This window comes from Alligator sinensis, unplaced genomic scaffold, assembly GCF_000455745.1.
Source record: "Alligator sinensis unplaced genomic scaffold, ASM45574v1 scaffold628_2, whole genome shotgun sequence".
NCBI lineage: Eukaryota > Metazoa > Chordata > Crocodylia > Alligatoridae > Alligator > Alligator sinensis.
In genome coordinates, this window is record NW_005841833.1 from 4,088,667 (window position 1) to 4,107,798 (window position 19,132).

The 19,132-nt window shown below is 54.1% G+C and overlaps 1 protein-coding gene across 1 annotated transcript in view; it reads right to left on the minus strand.

Moving 5' to 3' along the window:
- The window catches only part of CUX2 (cut like homeobox 2), an 87,422-nt gene that overhangs the window by 60,999 nt on the left and 7,291 nt on the right, over positions 1-19,132 (minus strand). Inside the window, 2 exon segments of the mRNA XM_025199847.1 lie at positions 1,809-1,856; positions 5,694-5,801. Of these exon segments, the coding sequence (XP_025055632.1) occupies positions 1,809-1,856; positions 5,694-5,801 (156 nt within the window).

The window sequence follows — 19,132 nt, forward strand, 5'->3', positions numbered from 1 at the left end:
CGTAGGTCTAGTGGTCAGGACTGGACTGGGTCCCTAACGATGCCGGCTGGCCCCCAAGTCAGGAGATGTCTTGACAACAGGACAGTTGTGTTGCACCAGGCTACTCTAGCTTTCACAAACAACCCCACCTAATCCACTGGATCGCCGGCTGGCAGGAAATAAAGGTCACTCCAGCAACGCCAACGGGCTGGAAGCGCAGCAGCGCACCTCCAGCGCAGCTCTGCGGAAGTCCAAGGCGCTGTGCGGACTGACACCACCCAACGGTGCCTGCTTCCAAATAAGAAGACTCCTTCCCACTTGCCCCGTCTTTCTTTTCACATAGTCCTGCCCTAGGGAAATGGAGGAGGAGACTGGCATGGTTGCCTGGACTTGGCCACAAATCCCAGTGACTTGAGAAAGTGCTGATGGACCGGGTCCTGCGTTTGCAAGGAGAAGAGTCAGTGGAGCACTGGACTGGATGCACAGCTAGACAGCGTTGCCCACGCAGATCCTCTCACTCTCTTCTCGTCCTGTTTGCACAGGGGTGAGCCAGGGTCCAAGGCTGTAAACCAGCTCCTCTCCCAGCCTTTTGCCCAAAGTTGAGTTAAAGGCCTGCCGTTCCTCAGATGACACCCACGCTGGCTGACTCCATGGTAATGCTACCACTGACTTCAGCACGAGCAGGATCAAGGTGCCCAAAACCACTGCCCTCCTTTCCACGAGCGACGCAACCCTTCGTGCTGCTTTAAGTGTGGGATGTCTCTCACTGCTACAGACCCCTGTGCTCAAGGGCTGGGAGTTTAAACACCTTCCCTGTCAGGGCTAAGATTTAAAAATCCCCTTGGAGGGAAAAATCAACAGCTTTCCTGGAGACACACAAGGTACTGAGAGAGAGCACCCACATAAGACGTGGAGTCCGAGGGACTGGATCCTGAGCATGTTTACACAGGTGTAAACCCAGAGCCACTCCCAGACTCCCCGAAGCACACAGCTCATATTCTCATAGCGGATCTAATGACGGCTATTGGAAAAAATGCAGTATTTAAAAGACTGAAAATGTATTCCTATTGTTATCACTCTCTTTTATGTGTTTATGCATAGTGCATTGGAATGAATCAATACTGGATTGCCCTATAAATAAATGAGCATATCAGTAAACTGAGTAATAAAATGAAGTGATGAAAAATATGGAAATCAGCCACATTTGTGTAAATCCAGTTATTGTTTACTTTAATATTTTCTTATGCAGTTACGTGGCTCCAAAGAGACAGATTTAAAATAATGTAATGCTCAGCAGATGACAGATTCTAATGTGTTGCTGCTGGTGAGTTCTGAGTGCCTACATCTCTCTAGGGGTTTCAATCTAAGCACATTAGAGGAACACAGAAAGCAGCCCCCAGAAGAGCGATCATTTAAGGAAAAAAATGCCGTGAAGCGTGATATTTCTCCTACACCGACCCGTCCCGGTGGAGGCATTTACATCCCTTGGCATCAGGCCGGCACCTAGACTGGGAGAATTCCTTAGGACACATGAAAATACCCACAACACCTACCGAGATAATCAGATGGGGAACACAATACAAACCAGGTATGATGCGAAGGGAGGCACTGGGCTCATGGGGTCCAAACAGATAAGCTAAATACCCGTGTCAGGTTCAAAGGAAGCGTGTGCTTGTGATTTCCATCAGTGAGAGCTGGAAAGGGGAGCATGCCGTGCAGGGAGTGAGTACTCGGCCTGGGGTCTGGCTTTATTAATCGCCACTGCCTGGTTCGTTCTAATCGCAGACACCGCCACGACAGAGAACCCCTCGTGACTGCCGGCTTCTTACCTCGGCTTGGAAGCTTTTTAAGACAGGAGCCACCATCTCTCTGATTTCCTGCAAGAGAGATCAGAGAGTTCACCCGATGCAGATATCACATGAGCTCCCCAGTGGTATTTGTGTACACACACGCACCCAGACACACACGCACGCACAGCCAAGCGCACACTGAACTACGGACACGGGCAACCACCTGGCTGCTCACTGAAGCTTTACAGCTGGTGCTCTGGTTAGATCTGATCTCCTCAAGGATAGCATCCCCTGGGGACAGGCTAGAAGGTTTTCCATCTCCCCTGCTGAGTCTCTGGAGACCTGCAAGACTGGGATGCCGCACTCTCCCACTTTCCCCGTGCAGGAGGCAGTCTTTAACACCTTCCTCCCCCGGCCTGTCCACCTACTGGGAACCGACTGTTCTTTGCAATTTCTGCTTCCAACCTTCTTTCAACGTGCCGTGCCTCAGAACCGCCTGAGAGGATCTGCTAAATCCCAAGGCCAAGGGCTGCTCTGGGAACATGCACGCAACCCCTCCGGCAGTCGGCAGGACCTGCCCACGCGCATCGGTGGAGTGGGCGTGATGTTCGGGAAGAGGCCGATGATCTGCAGGCATTATGCTGCCCTCTCCACTCGCTTCCCTTCGGCTCGCTTGTGTTTACAAGGGGTCATCCCTGTCCTAGCTCTCTGACTCCCCACTTCTCGGGGACGGGGTGCAGTACCAACCAGGCTTTTTCAGCCCATAACCTGCAGCGGAGTCCACCTAACGGAGCTGCAGAGGTCTCAACTTCAGCATGAAGCCCTGTTAATCTGCCTACAGTACAGGGCATAGGGTTTGGCCCATGAGAACAAGTCACGTGAGCTCAGCAGGAGCGCTGAGGGCGAGGGGCACCTGCAGGACTCCGAAAGCGGGGCTGAATAGGGGATAGACACGGTGCCCCCCTTCTGGCCCTCGAGCCGGCTCCTCTGGCTCACTTCATGCTGGGTGGTGTGAAGCGTTCCCCAGCGACACGCACTGTGCTGGCATCTCTCGCCAGCTCCGCAGTAACTCCAGCTGCATCCAGTTTGAAATGCTGGATAAGTCGCTCGCTGTTTTTCAAGTACAACTAGCCCAGGGCAGATGGTTCGGTCCTGCCAAGCGCATAGGCTTCTCCAGAGACTGGGGTTCAAATGGGAGCACACATGGGATGGGCTGAGCCCTTCCCCGGCTAGCCAGAACTCACAGCAGGGATGACAGGCTCGCCCTCGGGGAGGCCGGGGTGTGCCTAACAGGGGCATGAAGCCCAGGGCAAGTGGAGACAGAGGCCTAGAAAGTTGGAGGGTTACGGGACTAACTCCAACCACGAATCAGCCAGTGAGGGGAAAGTGGCCTTGTGGCATCATCCTGCTGCCCAAGCTCAGGGCCCTCTCAAGCTTTTGCCCAAGTGGTCCCTTTGATGGACCGGTGCTGAGCCTGTCCTGCTCTCGCTCATCTAAAGCCAGGAAAACTCTACAGAGCAAGTCACATCTACGTGAGCAGGGAGTGAGGAGCAGAGCACAGGCACACACGTCCAGCACGGGGAAACAGAGCTAACCCCCCTTGCCAGCTCTGACCCTGGGGAGCGATGGGCACGCTCACTAGGGTCAGAGCAGAAGGGCACTGACACTCATGCTTGCACAAGAGATGTCTGCGTGAGGCACGGTTCTTAGACAAAGCCTCAAGGGCTGGATCCAGCCTTCACAGGAGCCGGCAAAAGCTTCCCACTGACTTCATGGGGCTGCGGATCAGGCCCAGGACTCCTCTCCCTTACTGGTACCCAATTCACCCCAGTTTTTACGCACATTCCTGCCCCCATCCCCACCAGGCTGCCGGTGTTTGCTGAAAGGCAAGGCCGTAGGACTTAATGAAGCAGAGAGCAGATCTGTAGACAAACTGGAGGGAGTCCAGCAGAGGACAACAAAAATGGTCAGGGAGCTGGGCAAAGGACTTTGGAGAAGAGGCTGAGGGAACTGGGCTTTATTTAGTCTGGAGAAGACTGAGGAGGGATTTGATAGCCGGGTGGTCCCAGAGAGGATGGAGCTGGCCTGTTCTCAGTGGGGGCAGATGACAGCACAAGGAGCAATGGGCTCAACTTGCAGCAAGGGACGTTTAGGTTAGATATGAGAAAAAAACTGTCACTAGGAGGGTGGTGAAGCACTGGAACAGGTTACCCAGAGGTGGTGGCATCTCCATCCTTGGAGGGTTTTACGACCCGGCTGGACAAACCCTTGTCTGAGATGATGTAGTTGGGGCTGGTCCTGCGTTGAGCAGGTGGTTGGACTGGTTGTGACCTCCTGAGGCCCCTTCCAGCCCTCGTTGTCTGTGACCCTATGACTTCCTAATGGCATTCACAGGAGGGAAACTTTCAAAATGATGCTCCCAGCTACACAGGCCACCTTCCTTTTTTAGCTTGTCTTTAAATTGGAGACAGTGCCAAGCCAACCCTGGGGAGGGCACTGTGCTCCCGGCCTCATTACCCAAGTGCGAACCCTTGGGGCAGTGCATGATCTCCTGGTGCTTTCACCCCACTAGCAGTGTCTCGAGCAAACCGGGGCTTGGGCCCTTGTAGTGTGATTGCACACATTCCCTTGTCCTGGCAGTGCGATCACACAGTCTCCGAGTCCCATCCTGACCTGCTCTGTACTGCGGGGTTGCTGTGACACAGCTCTCTCCCAGAGGCAGCTGCAGCCCAGCAGAGGCCACCATCTTCCCTGCCTTCAATTTCTGAACGGGTGCCACCATCTTCCCTGCCTTCAATTTCTGAAGAATGGATCGTGGACTTTAAATGCTCTGGGCTGAAAGATGCTATGGTGAGAGACAGCAGTGGTGATTATAGGTCTTGTGCAAAGCGCAGGCTCAGGAAGTGTGAGTGCCAGGGATGGAGATGGGGCTGTACAAAAGAGTGGGGGGTAAGAGAGGATGCGTCACAGGGATCAGGAACCCTTACAGCCAGCAAGGAGACCTATGGCCAGTGGTGCCATCATCCTCGCAAGGAGGAGCATGGGTTTCTGGAGGCAGCTTGGCGGTTGCCAAAGTCACCCCCACAAATACCATTACAGTTCAGGGGGCTTGGGCACTTCGCTGCCAATGCTTCTGATTGAGCCTATCGGAGGAAAAAGCAGCTCCCTGCAGATGGGACTGCAAGGGACTTTTCTCTCTTCAGCCTTGCCAGCCTTACACAAGATGGAGCTTTAACCCCTTTGTCCTTGCGGAGGAAGGGCAGGAGGATCTCAGGTGCCACGGAGCTAGGGGGCAGATGATGCGAGGCACCCAGCAGGCCAGCCGGCCGTGGCTGTCGGTGGGCACTGACCGCTCGCCTGGCGACGATGCCTTTCCAAGCTTCCCTCACCCCAGGCTTTCCTGTTTCTCTTCCTCATTGAAAGGCAAGCAAGAAATAGCATCCGAAACTGTCAAAACCCCAGCAAACAGCCAAACCGACTGAAATAAAATTCAGTTTGGAAAAAAAAAATTAAAATGAGCCTACTCCATCTGGGCTGAGAGCTGGATGCCAAGAGCTCAGCTCGGCGCGTTCAACGCTTGCTTTTTATAAACTACTCGAGACCCAAAGTTCTTTTATTGGCAGCGCGGGAGGGCCTGATCTGGCACGGTGCTGCGCTCGCCCAGCCCGGCGCGGGGGGCAGGGGCACAGTGCCTCGGAGAGGGGCTCGGTGCTTTCCAGGATCCTTTCCCCACAATGGAACCGCTGGAGGCTGCGGTAATAAGCCATAAGAATACCCGAAGGTTGGGGACTATAATTTGTCTTTGTGGCTAATTAGCTTCCTTTCTTGTTAGTCACTTATGTCTACAGTTTTCACAATCTAGTTTGAGCAGAGGAAAATACGCCGCCCTACTGAGTTAATTCCATAACAGCAAATATACTGTACCTCAGGTACATTTTTCTTAAATTCCCGGCTGAGTTCAATTAAATGTTTATGAGAACGTTCACTCTCTTCCCGCCGCACAGCCAGCTCGGAAGCAACAGAATTAAGCTCCTTCTGGAACAAAACAAAAATAAAAAAGGGGGGAAAAGAAAAAAAAAGATGTTTTTGGTGCATTTGTTTTAAAACCATACATAGATTTCTCCCCAGAATTCATTTCTCTCCCTTAGGAAGCCAAGACATCTTGGCAATATTGACAAGGCGGTTGCATGAATAATTGAAGGAACGATGTACCCAATGCAAAATAAAATAAAATAAAATAAAACAAATAAGACCAAGGAACTCGTTTGGTTCATCGGGAACTCGGCTAATCAATATTCTTCTCTTTTTTTTTTGCCCCCCCTTTCTTTCCCAAAATGCACAGTGACATAAGCTCATCAGTAACTGTAAAAAAAACATCACAGTGGTAGTGTCAAAATAGTAAAGTGCAGCATATTGTATTGCCAGATTTTATTCTAAGTCTGTGTCGTTGCCAGATTACATATATCAGGAAAGAGGGAAGCAGTCCAAGTATGACTTACTTATACTTAAGTGTTCATAAATAAGATTTTTAAGATATATATGGCTTTTTAATTTCAGCCGAATTTGGAAAAATGAAGGTGCTGGTATTAAGTAAACTGACCTTTTGTGTGTCCCGCAGTAAATCATGCACAGTTCACTTCAAGTGCAGGGAAATGTTTCATTAAAGAATTATGGATGCCGACGGAGTCGGGCTCGGAGCACGCTAACCTGCGTGTGGGTGAAACTGCGCAGCAGACGCAGGATTGCAAAAGGCAGCTCAAAGAAAAAGCAGAATCCAGGGAGGCGGCCAAGCCAACAGACAGATGGAGACGAGGAGAGGCTCACCACGCTGGAGCCACGCGTGTGCGCCTGCGTTTTTCATCCCTCCCTTCTCACCCCTCTTCGCCTTAGTGGCTGTGAATGTCACGAGGGGAGCGCGTGGCCCCAGGAGCTGCCACGGGACTCGTCCGCTCTGCTGCTGCCTGCCCGTGGGGTCCGGGACTGGGGAGGAGAGCGGCTGGGGAAGCAGGGGGCCGGTGGCATGTCCCGGGCCTCCCCGAGAACCCAAAGGCCACGCTGCCCAGATCCACTGACTTCACTGGAAGGCGCATTGCCACGGATCCCAAACACACAAGTGTTTGGCACCTATGCTTGCCTGGCATGCCCAGCAAAAAGCCACCGGGTACTGGATGTGTCTGGTGCCCCCCAGTCCCTCAATTAAACAAATATAGATCCTCTTCCCTGCAGTGACCACCTCACTGTCTCCACCCTGCTACCCCAGGCAAGCCCAGTCACTGGGCCCTTGGCCTGGCTGCTTCTTCCTCCAGCCCTCCCTCCAGCCACGCGCTCCCAAAGCAGCAGCTTTCTCTTGCCGCGGAGCTGCCCCCAAATGGGCCGATCTCAGCAGCCAGCAGCCAGCCTAGCCCCTGGTGAAGACGGGTCATTGAGATAAAGCGAACACTCGCCTGGCACCTTCCACCCAGGTCTCCGAGCAGGAGTGCATCGCCAACCCCATCTTACAGATCCAGGCCCCGAGGCACAGGGCACTTAAGTAAGCCAGGCTAGACAGCCAGTGGCAGCAACAAGACTCGCCCCGGGTGTCCCGGATCCCAGTCCCAAGCTCTCACGAGAGGGCTTTGCCTCTCCTCCCATGCCCTCAAACACCAAAACGCACGGCAGTTATCGGCTTGTACCATGGCAAGAACATCTGTAAAAATTTATACCTGCGCCGTAAAACGTGGCAAAACACAGAGGCCTTTGTCTGCTGCGGGGATCCCGAAAGAGTACATATTCCAGCCATGAAAACCTCATTAGAATTTACCTGCTAACACCGATTCTAATTACCGCCCTTCAGTCTATGGGAAGAGACATAAACCATAAAATCTAAAGGGGAAAAATTCTATTAATTGCTTTTGGAAGAATTGGATGCTGAAGTCTCACGTCTGGGGGTCACTACCTGCATGTATGTCAGACTGTGCCCCGGGGCCACCCTCAGCCTCCCAGCCCCGGAGATGTCCCGACGGGATGAACTGCATGCGCTGCCTTCCCTGCCCATCTGTCCGGAGGAACGGAGGCCACGACACGCAGCAGGTGTGATCCACACCGGCTCAGCAGCCCGGATCCCGCTCCAGCCTCCCAGGCTGCAGGCTGTGGTGGGACTGCAAAGTGAGGAGCTGGCAAGCGGGAGAGGAGAAGGTGGAAGTAGCTGCTTCTGATTACAGACCAGTGATCCAAGGGACGTAGGGTCTGGGAGCCCTCCAGGTGGGACACATTGCTTATCCCACCTCCCCACCCAGGCTCTGTGGAGCTGCCTTCACCCAGCCCCAGGGCCCATGGAGGGGATTTTCACCCTGCTTCATCAGCTCTCACCATCCACTAGCTAGCACCACCCCTGCCCAGATACTACAGGCACCAAACCCTCACCCCTGGCTCCAAGGAACGAGTCATGTTCCCCTGCCCAGACTACCCTGACCCCAGAGCTGGTCTCCCGGCATGCACAGGTGAACTCGCCCCGGGGCCTGCTCCGTGCTTCACCTGCAGGCTGCTCTGCCCTTGGACAGTCCCCGACATCGGCAGGAGCTTTCTTGCAAATCCCAGCCGTCGGCTCCCCCCAGCACTGCCTTGCCCCGCTCGCCCTCTCTGCTCCCCCCTTTCTCTGGCTGCTGCTAGGTGGGCAGTGGGCTCCTCTAACGAAGCCGTTCAAAGCAAACTCCTTCTGCCCAGGGCAATGGCCTGCCAACGGGAAAGCTGCCGGGCCCGGGGGAGATGTAGGCTGAAGAACTGGTCAGCAAGTTCCTGAATATTTGTGTTTGATGGAGGCACGAGGCGAGATAACGCCCCATTAATATTATCAGCATTGGGCTGCGTCAAGGTATCAAGTGCCGGAGGAGGCCAGGCCCCTGCAGGGAACGCTGGAGTCCAGATAAGAGGCAGCTCCACGCACAGGGGGATTCGATTGCAAGGGAAACCCCTCTGCCCGCCAGAACAAGCGGCCCCCTCGCCTCCCTTCGAACCTTATGTGGAATGTGATTAAACAAATCCTGCTGCCCGTGCCAACCCTTCCATTCAGATAGGCTCATCTGATCCACGGCGCATCAGACACAGACATCACGGAGCCTCCCGACAGCCCCTTCTGAATAACAAGCAGCCCGCTCTCAAACAACACAAAACTGCCGATGGGGGCAGACGGGCTCAGTCCTCCACGCAAGCTGCGGCGAGCACGAAGCCGGGGAGGAGCGGAGAGTAGCCGAGAACAGATCCCCGCAGTGGACAGTACGTCTGTCGGGTCGCCCGGCCAGAGTTAACACTAAAGGCTCAACGCGGCTCGGGCTGGCACGTGCTTCTTTCGGATGGAAGCAGGCTCGGGCGGCGGGGACCGGTCAAGTCCAGATAAAGGCTGGTCTGAAAGCCTACTTCATCTGCCAGGGCTTGAAACCATCGCACACACACGTGTGCATACTTCTGCATGCACATATGCAAACATGGACCACACACCAGTTTCTGCACAGCCCGACACTTCCCATCCAGGCTGGTAGCAGGAGCAGGATCGTCTGGTATTTCCTCCCACAGTGGAACTGGGAAGTACTGGAAGTCTCTGGCCGCTTTCCCTCCGCTCTCTGGGCGAAGGAGCTCCAGGTCAGCCCGTGGCTAAGGCATGGCAGATCTGCCCTGGTAAACTAGTCACGTGGGCAGTCACTTTCATGCCACGTGCTGATGTTTTCAGGAAGGCACCCAGACTACCTGCCCGAGGTGGGCCGGAGGAGCATGTCCTCCTCTGCCAGTGCGCTGCTGGAGTCTTGGGCACATCACCTAACCGTCCCCCTCCCTGTGCTGGCTGTGAAATGGGGCAGACCAAAACTGCCCTCTCCCATGCACCCCACCGCACAGGGAGGGGAGACTAGGTCTGGGGCTCAGGTGAGACGCCAGAGAAGCAGGGCAGGGTTGGCACACTCAGCCCACTCAAGCAGATATTTGTAACAGGCTCTTTGGGTCCGTTAGCCCCTCACCAGAGGTGTTCAAGAAGAGGATGGACATGCATTGGTCAGGGAAGATCTAGGGGTAGCTAGGCCTATGCTCTACTATGGGTATTCCCCACGTTTCTGGGGCTTTGCTAGTTGAGGGGGAGATTTCACCCCCCGCAGAAGCACTGGGAGTTGTCTGCAACCAAAGCTGGGGGCTTCAGGCTCTGCCAATGGTCCTGCTGGAACGAAACCTGGAGGTTCCTGGCTAGAGGGTCTTGCCCCTCTGCTCAAGGTCAGGCCGATCACCACGTTTGGGGCGAGGAAGAAATTTTACCCCATGTTCAGACGGGTATGCACTGCGAGGGGTTTTGCCTTCCCTGGCAGTGGGGGCACAGTCCCCCTGCTGTACCTGTGGCAGGTTCGGGTGCTGTGTGACACGGCTGACCGGGCAGTTTTAGTAACAGGTTAGATAAGGATTTGTACAGGATGCTTGGATAGGGAAGACCCTGTATCACACAGGAGGTTGAACTAGATGGGTCCGCTTGAGGTCTCTTCCAGCCCTGCTTTTCTGTGGTCTGCAAGCCAGAGCATCCCAGCAGCATCCGCGCTGCGGTCCCGTGCTGGGCAGAGCACGCAGCAGCTACACCTGCCCTATCCGAGGGTGGCTCCCGGGGACTGGACGTGCCTCTCGCAGGCCTGTGCCTCCCTGACAAGCCCCCGTGGGCCCGCTGCTGTACGTGGCGGAGGGACAGGATCCGTGCTGACGTGACAGAAGGGGAAAGGGCTGCCGGCGTGGGAGGGGCTGGGGGGCAGCTGGGGGACAGAGAGGGAAAGGGCCTGCCGCGCTTGTGATGCAGGGCAGAACGAGACAGATTGCCGCGCACAAGACGGATGGCAGCACACGCGGCACCCGGTAGATGGGGTGTTAGACAGGCTGGGTTACAGGAGCTATCAATCATTTCCTACATATTATGTAAATTTCTGATGCTAAAGATGTATGGAGTCAATTATCAGGGGTCACTGCTGGGTGTGAAATTCATACAATGAAGCTCGCCTGGTCTCAAATGAATTTGTGAGAGATTGCAAGCTTACTGCCTTTTATTGGACAATATAAATATTTCACTGTTATATAAAAAAATATTGGAGAGAGAGCAGATAAAACTAAGTCCTGTGTGTATACAGAGAAACAGGGAGTGAAAAATGGCAGTCAGCATCTTTTTAACTGCCTTTTGGTGCATCACAGGGATATAGGTTACGAAGTGGGTTTTATGGCTGGCTTCGCCACGATGCAGTCGCAGCGAAACGTCTCTACCCTGCGGGGAGACCCGGATCCAGACAGCGCCCAGAGAAATCCAGGTTCCCAGCTCCACGGAGACCCGGAGACGCCATTCAGCAGATAGAGAGCAACGGGGTTTCAATGCAAGGCAAGGAAGCCGGAGCGCGCTAAGCACCCGGGTTTGATTTGGAGCCACTTTGTTGTGCATCTTGTTCTCATTGTCACTTCCTGGCCGTGACAGAGATCAAAGAGTTGGAATGATGAAATGTGCATGGAAACCCATTTCTCATGGACTTGTCCAGGGCTTTACATGACATACAGCACTTAGTCAAAGGCTTTGGTGTAATCATTAGCCAATAAATCACAGCCCTACTTGCTGCTTGTACTCCCTTGTTTAATAACTTCATAAAAGCTCAGGCACAGTAAATACAGTTCTAGCCTCACCACACAGCCACGGCCTGGGCAGCGCTCTCCCCCAGCACGGCCACATTTCCACGCTGGTTAGGAACAGGGCTGAATACAGTCAGAGGAGGGCCCTGACTACTCAGAGATGAAGGCAGGGATGGCTCAATGCTGCCAATGCCCCCTCCCAGTGACCGTGGCAGGGCAGCACCCACGCTGCGCCCACGCCATCTGCTCCGCAGCCACAGCCGCCCACAGAAGCCATCCCACCTTGGTTTTGGCAGCGCAGGCACCGCGGCGGAGGCAGAGGAGGGCGCTCCCCTTTCCTCCGACTGAAGGGCAGCAGAGCGGCTGCCTCGAATGGAAGCTCTCCCTGCACCAAAAAACAGCGGGCGCCGAGCCTTTCATCCCAGCTCTGCTCGGAGTGGCCGCGCAGCCCACGCTGCAGGGCAGAGGAGGCCGAGGCCTGCCCTGCCCTGAGCTTTGTCCCTCTCTTGCTGCTGAGCCCTGGTTTATCGCCCGCTTGACTCCTGGCCTTGGGGGCTGTGAGCGGTGGGAAAGCACACATCCGGAGAGCGCTTTCCACCGTCCTTGCTGGTTTGCAAGAGGAAAGCAGAGAGGCCTCTGCCTCCGCAGAGAGGAGAAGAGCAGTCGCTGCCCTGGGAAAAGGATGCCAATCAAAAGCCTAATTAGCCATGCAGGCGTTAGCGTTGGAGTCACAGGGCTCCCCCCGCCTTGCTTGCTGCCAGAGGCAGCCCTTCAGGGTCTACGTGTCCCTGGGCACAGGCGCAGCTCAGGAGCCCCCTCCAGCCCTGCCTTGCACCAGGGATGCACTGGAGCCCAGGCACAACAGGGTGACGTGCACCCCCCCTGCTCCGCTCCGCCGGGAGACCCGGTTCAACAGAGCAGCTAAGTGAATCATGTGCGAAGGAGCCTTTAGCACGGCACAAGGCGATGGGGAGCTGCCCTCTGCTCTCGTCTGCTCTCCCCCTTGGGTACGTCTCGCCCTCCAGATCAGACTCTGCTCAGAGAGGCAAGGCAAGCAGCCCGCCTGGAGTACCACGGAAGCAGAGAGTTACCTACAAACCCAGCTTGGACGTGCCCCAGAGACAGGGCTACAAGCTGGTGTGGCTTAATGGCACCCGGTGGCAGCCTTTTGCCCATCAGCCCCAGTGCATCCAGGGCTCAGCGCACTCTGGGAAAACCCGGGCAGCTCTCGAGAGAGCAGGGGGGGATTGCGGGAGGTCATCAGGGCCCTTTGAGAAGTGCCTCCTCCTTGCTTGTGCAGCACGCTGGGCAGGCAGAGAGAGATGAAAGGGCTGGATACAGGGACAGGCAGCGAGTCACCAGGAGCTCACGGCTATCAGCTGAATCAGAGAGAGAGCATGAGACTGAAGAAGGCACCATGCCCTAAGCTGGAGCGGCCCTGGCCGGGGGCTTCAGCTCTCAGTGCCGATCCACTGCCCACGGTCACAGTGGCTGTGAGCCTCCCTGGGCTCTGGCCGGCTGCAAACAATCAATCCCAGATACATTTTCCTAATAGTTTTCCTGACTGGTTCCTCTGTTAGCATATCTGTCCTCATTTGCAGTCTCAGGACCCAGCAGAGGACATTCCTTTTTGATGTTCACCAATACATCAAACCCTTCCCCGCTACAATGAAAAGAAAAAAAAAACTTTCGGAATCGATACCTCTCTTTCTACCTATGTTATATTAAAAACTTTAGCATCAATATTAATGTTTAAATTCTACCAAGCTGAGTTTAATTACCTGTAAATTGTACCCACCAGTCTGTGGACTTCCTTTCTTACAGCAGTAAATAAAAGTGATAAGCAGAGGCACTTAAATAACACGTTAACCTGGAGCAACAGCAGGAAGAATTTAGGGACCGACCACTGTGCAGCACGACCAGGTGGGGGCTTATTTCGGTTCGGTGGCACACGTTCATTTTATGGTGTTTTTACCAGTAAGGACAACGGAGGGGAAAAAAGGTTGTGGAGGGAACGCAAGCACCATCTAGAAGCCTAGCCCAGAGCAACGGCACCATTAGACCGAGGTGGCTCTGTCCTCCTTTACATCCTTTGCTCAGAAGAGGTGGCCAGGGGGCAAGAAAGACCAGCCCCGACATTAGCTACTGCAACTCTAAATTTGAAAGAGTGGAGAATCTGCATGCTGGCCCTCTAGCCTGCCAGGCCCCGAGCCTAGACAGGAGCCAGCTCTGCCACCTTGGCTAATGTGATGCCAACAGAGTTTCCCTTTGCAGAAGGACTGCTCCACCAGGCATCTCTGCAATGCCTGAGCAGACCAAAATGAATGAATCAGACTGGACAATCTTGGCCCTAAAAGAGCAATGGGGAAAGTCAAACTAGTGCCTACATGGTCTAATGCTAACCCCTGTCTGCAGCCAGTTCAACTCCTTGCCCTCCCAGAGGGAAGTGGGTTCTCCAGTGAGTTGCCAGCCGATTCCCAACCACCTCCATGGATGCAGCCTCCCTTGCATTCCTTGGCTCTTTATTCCATGACTTGGGGTAACTATTGAGAACGAGCCGGCAGCCCTGGCCCATGTGCCTCGCTCAGGCAAATCTCCTGCCGCCTTCCGCTCTGAGCTCAGGTCTCCGGCTCGAGCTGGCGACGACTCTGCCCACAAAACAGCCGAGGCACACTGGTGTCCTCTTCCCTGGCAATGCCAACACGTGCTGCTCTGGGAGAGGGGCAAGCACAGGCTTAGCAGGAAAGGGGAAGCAGGTGTCTTGTGTGGGTGAGAGAGAGGAAGGAGGAGGAGGAGACTGATTGGGAGGAGAAAACGATGCACAGCTCTAACCTGATCTGGGACTCCCACCGCTCAAGCGATCAGGTATTGACTCCTGGTATTTTGGGAGCCAGAGAAAACGATCCGAATTGAAGCTACGAGGCTGGCAGGACCACGAATAAACACCAGGCAGCAGGAGTCATGGCAAATCAAGGGTATTTGCACACTGCTGAAGCCAAGCACGATGGGGAAAGACATCACCAGACTCAAAACAGGCCTCGCTGCAGCTGCCAGACACGAACTTCTCCCCTGCTCCTTGGGAAATGGCAGGCTCCCCAGCCAACAGCCCCCTGCTTGGGTGTCCCACTACAACCCAATGGGCTTCCCTGGGGAAACAGTTTTTACTTCTTCCTTTTATTGCAGGCTGGTTTCCAGGTTGTGCTCGATAATGTGAATTAAGGGTTTATGGCCCAGGGTCCACTACTGCCCCGAACAGTGCAAATTCTGCAATTCCAATGGGACAACACGCAGCAGCCAGGATCCACACCCGGTCCTTGCTGCTAATGATCTACCGGGATCACTTTGCCCCTCACCCCCCATGAAAGACACAGCAATGCGATGAAAATCAGCCTCTCATAAAAGACAGCGGCTTCACCGTTCTCGCGGCGTGTCCCATATCGAAAACATTCCTCCAGTTTCTGTCGCTGATGGGCCCGGGCCTATACCCGGATTTGTCTCGTCTGGTGAAAGGGCTCAGCGGGCCATGACGCGCTCGTTCATTTGGAAGCTTGTGAAACAAATAATCTTTGCTCAAACCGTGCCAAGACGTAAGCTATATGATCTTGCAATCTAAAATGGAATCTAGGTTTACAGCACTTTATCAAAACGGCGGTAATGGGATCTCTAAGAGGGCAGAGATTTGAGACACGTGTTAGATTTCCATTCCAGGGGAGATATGAAAAGGCAGTGTTTAAAAAATATCAAGCGATGCTATCTAATGTGTTATACCAAAGGCCACTCATGGTGGGCCCAGAGCTTTGCTTCCCTGCACAAATGGACAGCGTTACTGATGGCCTCCCTAGCTCCCAGCCCGCGACTCTAGGTCGCAGCGTCTAATGATTTGCTGCCTTGGTCCGCCGTGTGCAGCCGACGCGCGGGGAGGTCAAAACCCAGAGGGAGGCCGAGAAGGCACTGTGTCCTGCCGCTTTGGGCGGCAATGACACGTCTCCCAGAACGGATCCGAGAGGCCACCGCTCCAACCGGGCAGTCTTCCACCTCCACTGCGTGCTGTGTAAATGGTGACGCCAGTCCCGAGGCAGCGGGGAGCGTCGGGCTCCAGCCCTGAGGGCTCGGTGCTAGACTGGGACCCACCCCAGACTGCAGCGAGATCAGGTGGGCGTCAGCCGAGCCACAATCCGGGGGGCGACGGGAGCGCTACTGCCGTGTCAGCCAGCAGGATCCCCCGGGAGCTACGGTTTCCACCTGCGAACGCGTGAAGGCGAGTATCATCCATCCCTACTGCACCGGGCAGCCCTTCCGGCCTCCCCACCACGGCACCCTTGCAAATGCGTCCGACAAGGCAGGCCCAGGCCCCTCAGTCGCGTGCAATTTGGCTGCAGGAGCTAGGCTTCAGAGTGCTTTCAGCCAGAAATGTCGCACCTTGGTTCCTCCAATCACAGATTCCTCACATCATTTAATACCCTTTATTATTAGATCTATTACAGTGGCTTCCCGAGGACAGCGCCGTAATGATGATGGCAGTGTTCAAGGGCTACATTTACAGAATAATATTCATTACCATATTCATTCAGTGTTTATCTCGCAGATGTACGGATCCGTTACAATGGAGAAAAAAGAGAATTCAGAATTTGTTCTCAAAAGATATTCAAATTAGTTAATCAAGAGTCCTTTTATTACATGTCTCATGTACCAGCAGCAACTATCCATGGAGATAAATGATCAGCTGCTAATAACTGATTACACTGCAGCAAGTGTTTTCTTATCCCTATTACCACCATGTTTAAAGACATTTTATAAATTTCTAATTATTGTAAATTGTTTCTCCTTTTGAAAACATCTTCCCGTAGTCATCCACTGTCAAGTTTTTTTTCCCTGAAAATCTCTCTATTTCTCTCTTTTTCTGAAATGAGCTGAAATGAAAGAGGTTTGGAGAGTGGGGTAGAGAAAACACTTGCATCTTGTTGGATGGGCCATCAGCAAGAAGATGAGCCAGTGAGTCAGGAGACCTGGGCTTTACTCCCAGCTCTGCTACTGATGTGCTAATTGACCCTGGGCAAGTTCTTTCAATGCTGCACGCCTCGGTTTCCCCATCTGTGAGCTGGGGGAAATGCAGCTTACCCCAGGCTTTGCCACTCTGTGAAATGAAGATGAAGGGCCCGATTGTCACTGGCCTTCGGGCCCTCTTGAAGGCATCCTTATGCAGCCATCTGCTGTAGCCTCAACGAAGGTGAGGCCTGCAAACTCCTGCAGCTCCTAGTACCACGTTACTGCACACAGTAGTCCCAACACAGCTGGGTTTTCACAGGGGATGGCACAAGGCACCTTCCTGCTATCGGAACGAACTCTTTGCCCTCGGGGTCTTCCTCCTGCAAGCCACAGAGGCCCAGTGCTCCCAGCAGACCACCCGGAGACTAGGGGGTCACGGCTGCTCTTCCAGCAATAAGAGGCATAGCCTCTCCACTGGGCAATGTCAGCCCTGTCCCTGAGGCCAGGCAAAGCAGAAGGCTACAGGCTCCCGGCCATTCGAAGTCGGGCCTATCTCAGGCTCCCGGCCATTCAAAGTCCATGTCCCACTGGCCTTCCTCCCTGAAAAACCACCTTGCAAGAAACTAAATCTAAAACAATTAAAAAAAACCCAAACCCTATGAAGGGCAGCAGAAGGAAGCGCTACACAGACAGCAAGACCTGGGGGGCCTTCTTCAAAAGCATGCAAGCACTTGGGCAATGCAGCCACCATTGCTTGGCAGATAAATTCCCCTTGCTGAGCACCGAACAGAGACCTACAGAAGACCTAACTGGGCCTCAGGAAACCACTATTTTTAACATGCGCTCTCCAAAGCCGTTGCTCCCTTGCCATCAGCCAGCAGCATGCTGTAGCATGGACTGAGCCAAAATTTTGTTGGTGGTAGTTGCCTTTTGTGGCCAGAGGCTTGCATAGGCCCACGCTCCAACCTGCGGTAAGCCAGGAAAGCCCAGCCTAAATAACACCAGGTCCCCAAGCTGGATGCCAGCGCACCGCCACCAGCGAAGTGCCACCACGGGCACGTTCTGGAGATGCAGCCCCAGTGTCTTGCACCACGAGACACGAGGCACCAGCCAAAGCTGCCGAGCACGCACGCACCCCGGCGGTACAACAAGGGAGGAGCTGGAAGGCTCCAGTGTGGACGTGCGCACCGCTAAGTTAGCATGTGGGGACAACGCTATTTGGGTCACGTTACCAGGAAGTTCAGCAATCCCTCCTTTTCACATATCAGCTCTCCGTGGGGAAAGGAAACCTGGCAAGGATTTGATGAAATGCATGGTGGAAACCACGGCACAGCTGAGAAAACAACTGGAACTGTGGTGAGCTGCTAAGTCCCAATCTGTATTTTAAAAGCGACCTGAGCCGGAGCATAAAGCAAAAGGAAGGAACAAGATGGATCAGTCTTGGATCTCTCCGTCCAAACCAACGACACATCTTGACCAGGCCCGTGCACGTTGGAGTGGGGGGTCATGTTGGTAGAAAGGGTTCCCTGCCCAGTGAACCAAGGAGAAATAAATAAAACAGTATAGAATATAGCTCTTGATAACCCCAAGGCATCTGTTGCTGAAGATACTGGCATACACGGTCAGCTCTGTGTTTAGGAGAGTGCTAAATACCTGCTTTGCTTCTGCATATTTTAGATGAAAGCTGCTCAAGTTTGACAGAAAGAGTTAAGAGGGGCAAAGGCAGCAAGGACTTTATATTCAGCAGCCAGCAGCCTCTCGAAAATATTTCTGGGATTCCTCTCATTGAAATCAATTGGCTTTAAAAAAACAAAACAACACTCCAAAAAACTAAGCTCTTAGATGGATAGTCAGGGGTAGATGTAATGGAAAAGCCACCTTTTCATTTATTTCCTCTGTAACCATGCCTACTGGGCGAGGTGAGTACTCCGTGACAAATGATGGTGACACTTCAGTGTCCTGTATGTGGCTCTTCTCGGGCCCTGGCCGCGTCCCTGGCTCCCGCATACTGCCCCAGACAACGTCTGCTCAACCCCGCGCAGGATCAGGCCAACCAGCAAGGAGACATCTGATGAGCAGAATATTTGTGAGCTTTGCCAGGAAAAGGGGAAACAGAAAGTCAGCCCAGGAGGAGCCAGGCCTGGGCAGCATCAGTCGGAGCGGGAGCTGACGTAGGCTTCCTGGCTACAGGGGGGTTTTAGCCCGGTGCAGGAGACGCCGCAGGCACCAGCCATACCATTATACACTTTATTGATGCTGTTCAGAAGAAAGCTAATCAATATATTAGATTTTCCAAAGAAAGAAAACACCGGCTGCCAGCAACACACAACTTCTCTGACATGGCGCGATCTCCACCAGCCCTCGCAGGCGCGGGTCAACACAGGGCGGGGAGGGGGAGCGCAGCCTTCCCGAGCCCCGCAGGCTGTGCGTCCCAGTGCGTGCCCGAGCTTGGCCATGACGGCAAGGAGCTCAGCGACGTGGTGTTCAGTCTGCCCTACCAGACAACAGCTCTTTGCCTCAGAGCTCAGCCAGGGCAAAGGGCTAGGGGATGGCCACCACCACGGCCAGTGTGCTGGGGATTGAACTGGGAACCTCAGAACAGCTAGAGCTCAAGCAGAGAAGCACAGCTCCCTAGCGGGACGGTAAGAGAATCAGGATGACACACAGTGCAACATGCACTGGCTGGTGGGACCCAAGCCCTTCTCAGTGTGTGTGTACCAATGGTGCCTAGCACGGGGAGCCCTGCCTACTTACTGGTGATCTTCAGCAGG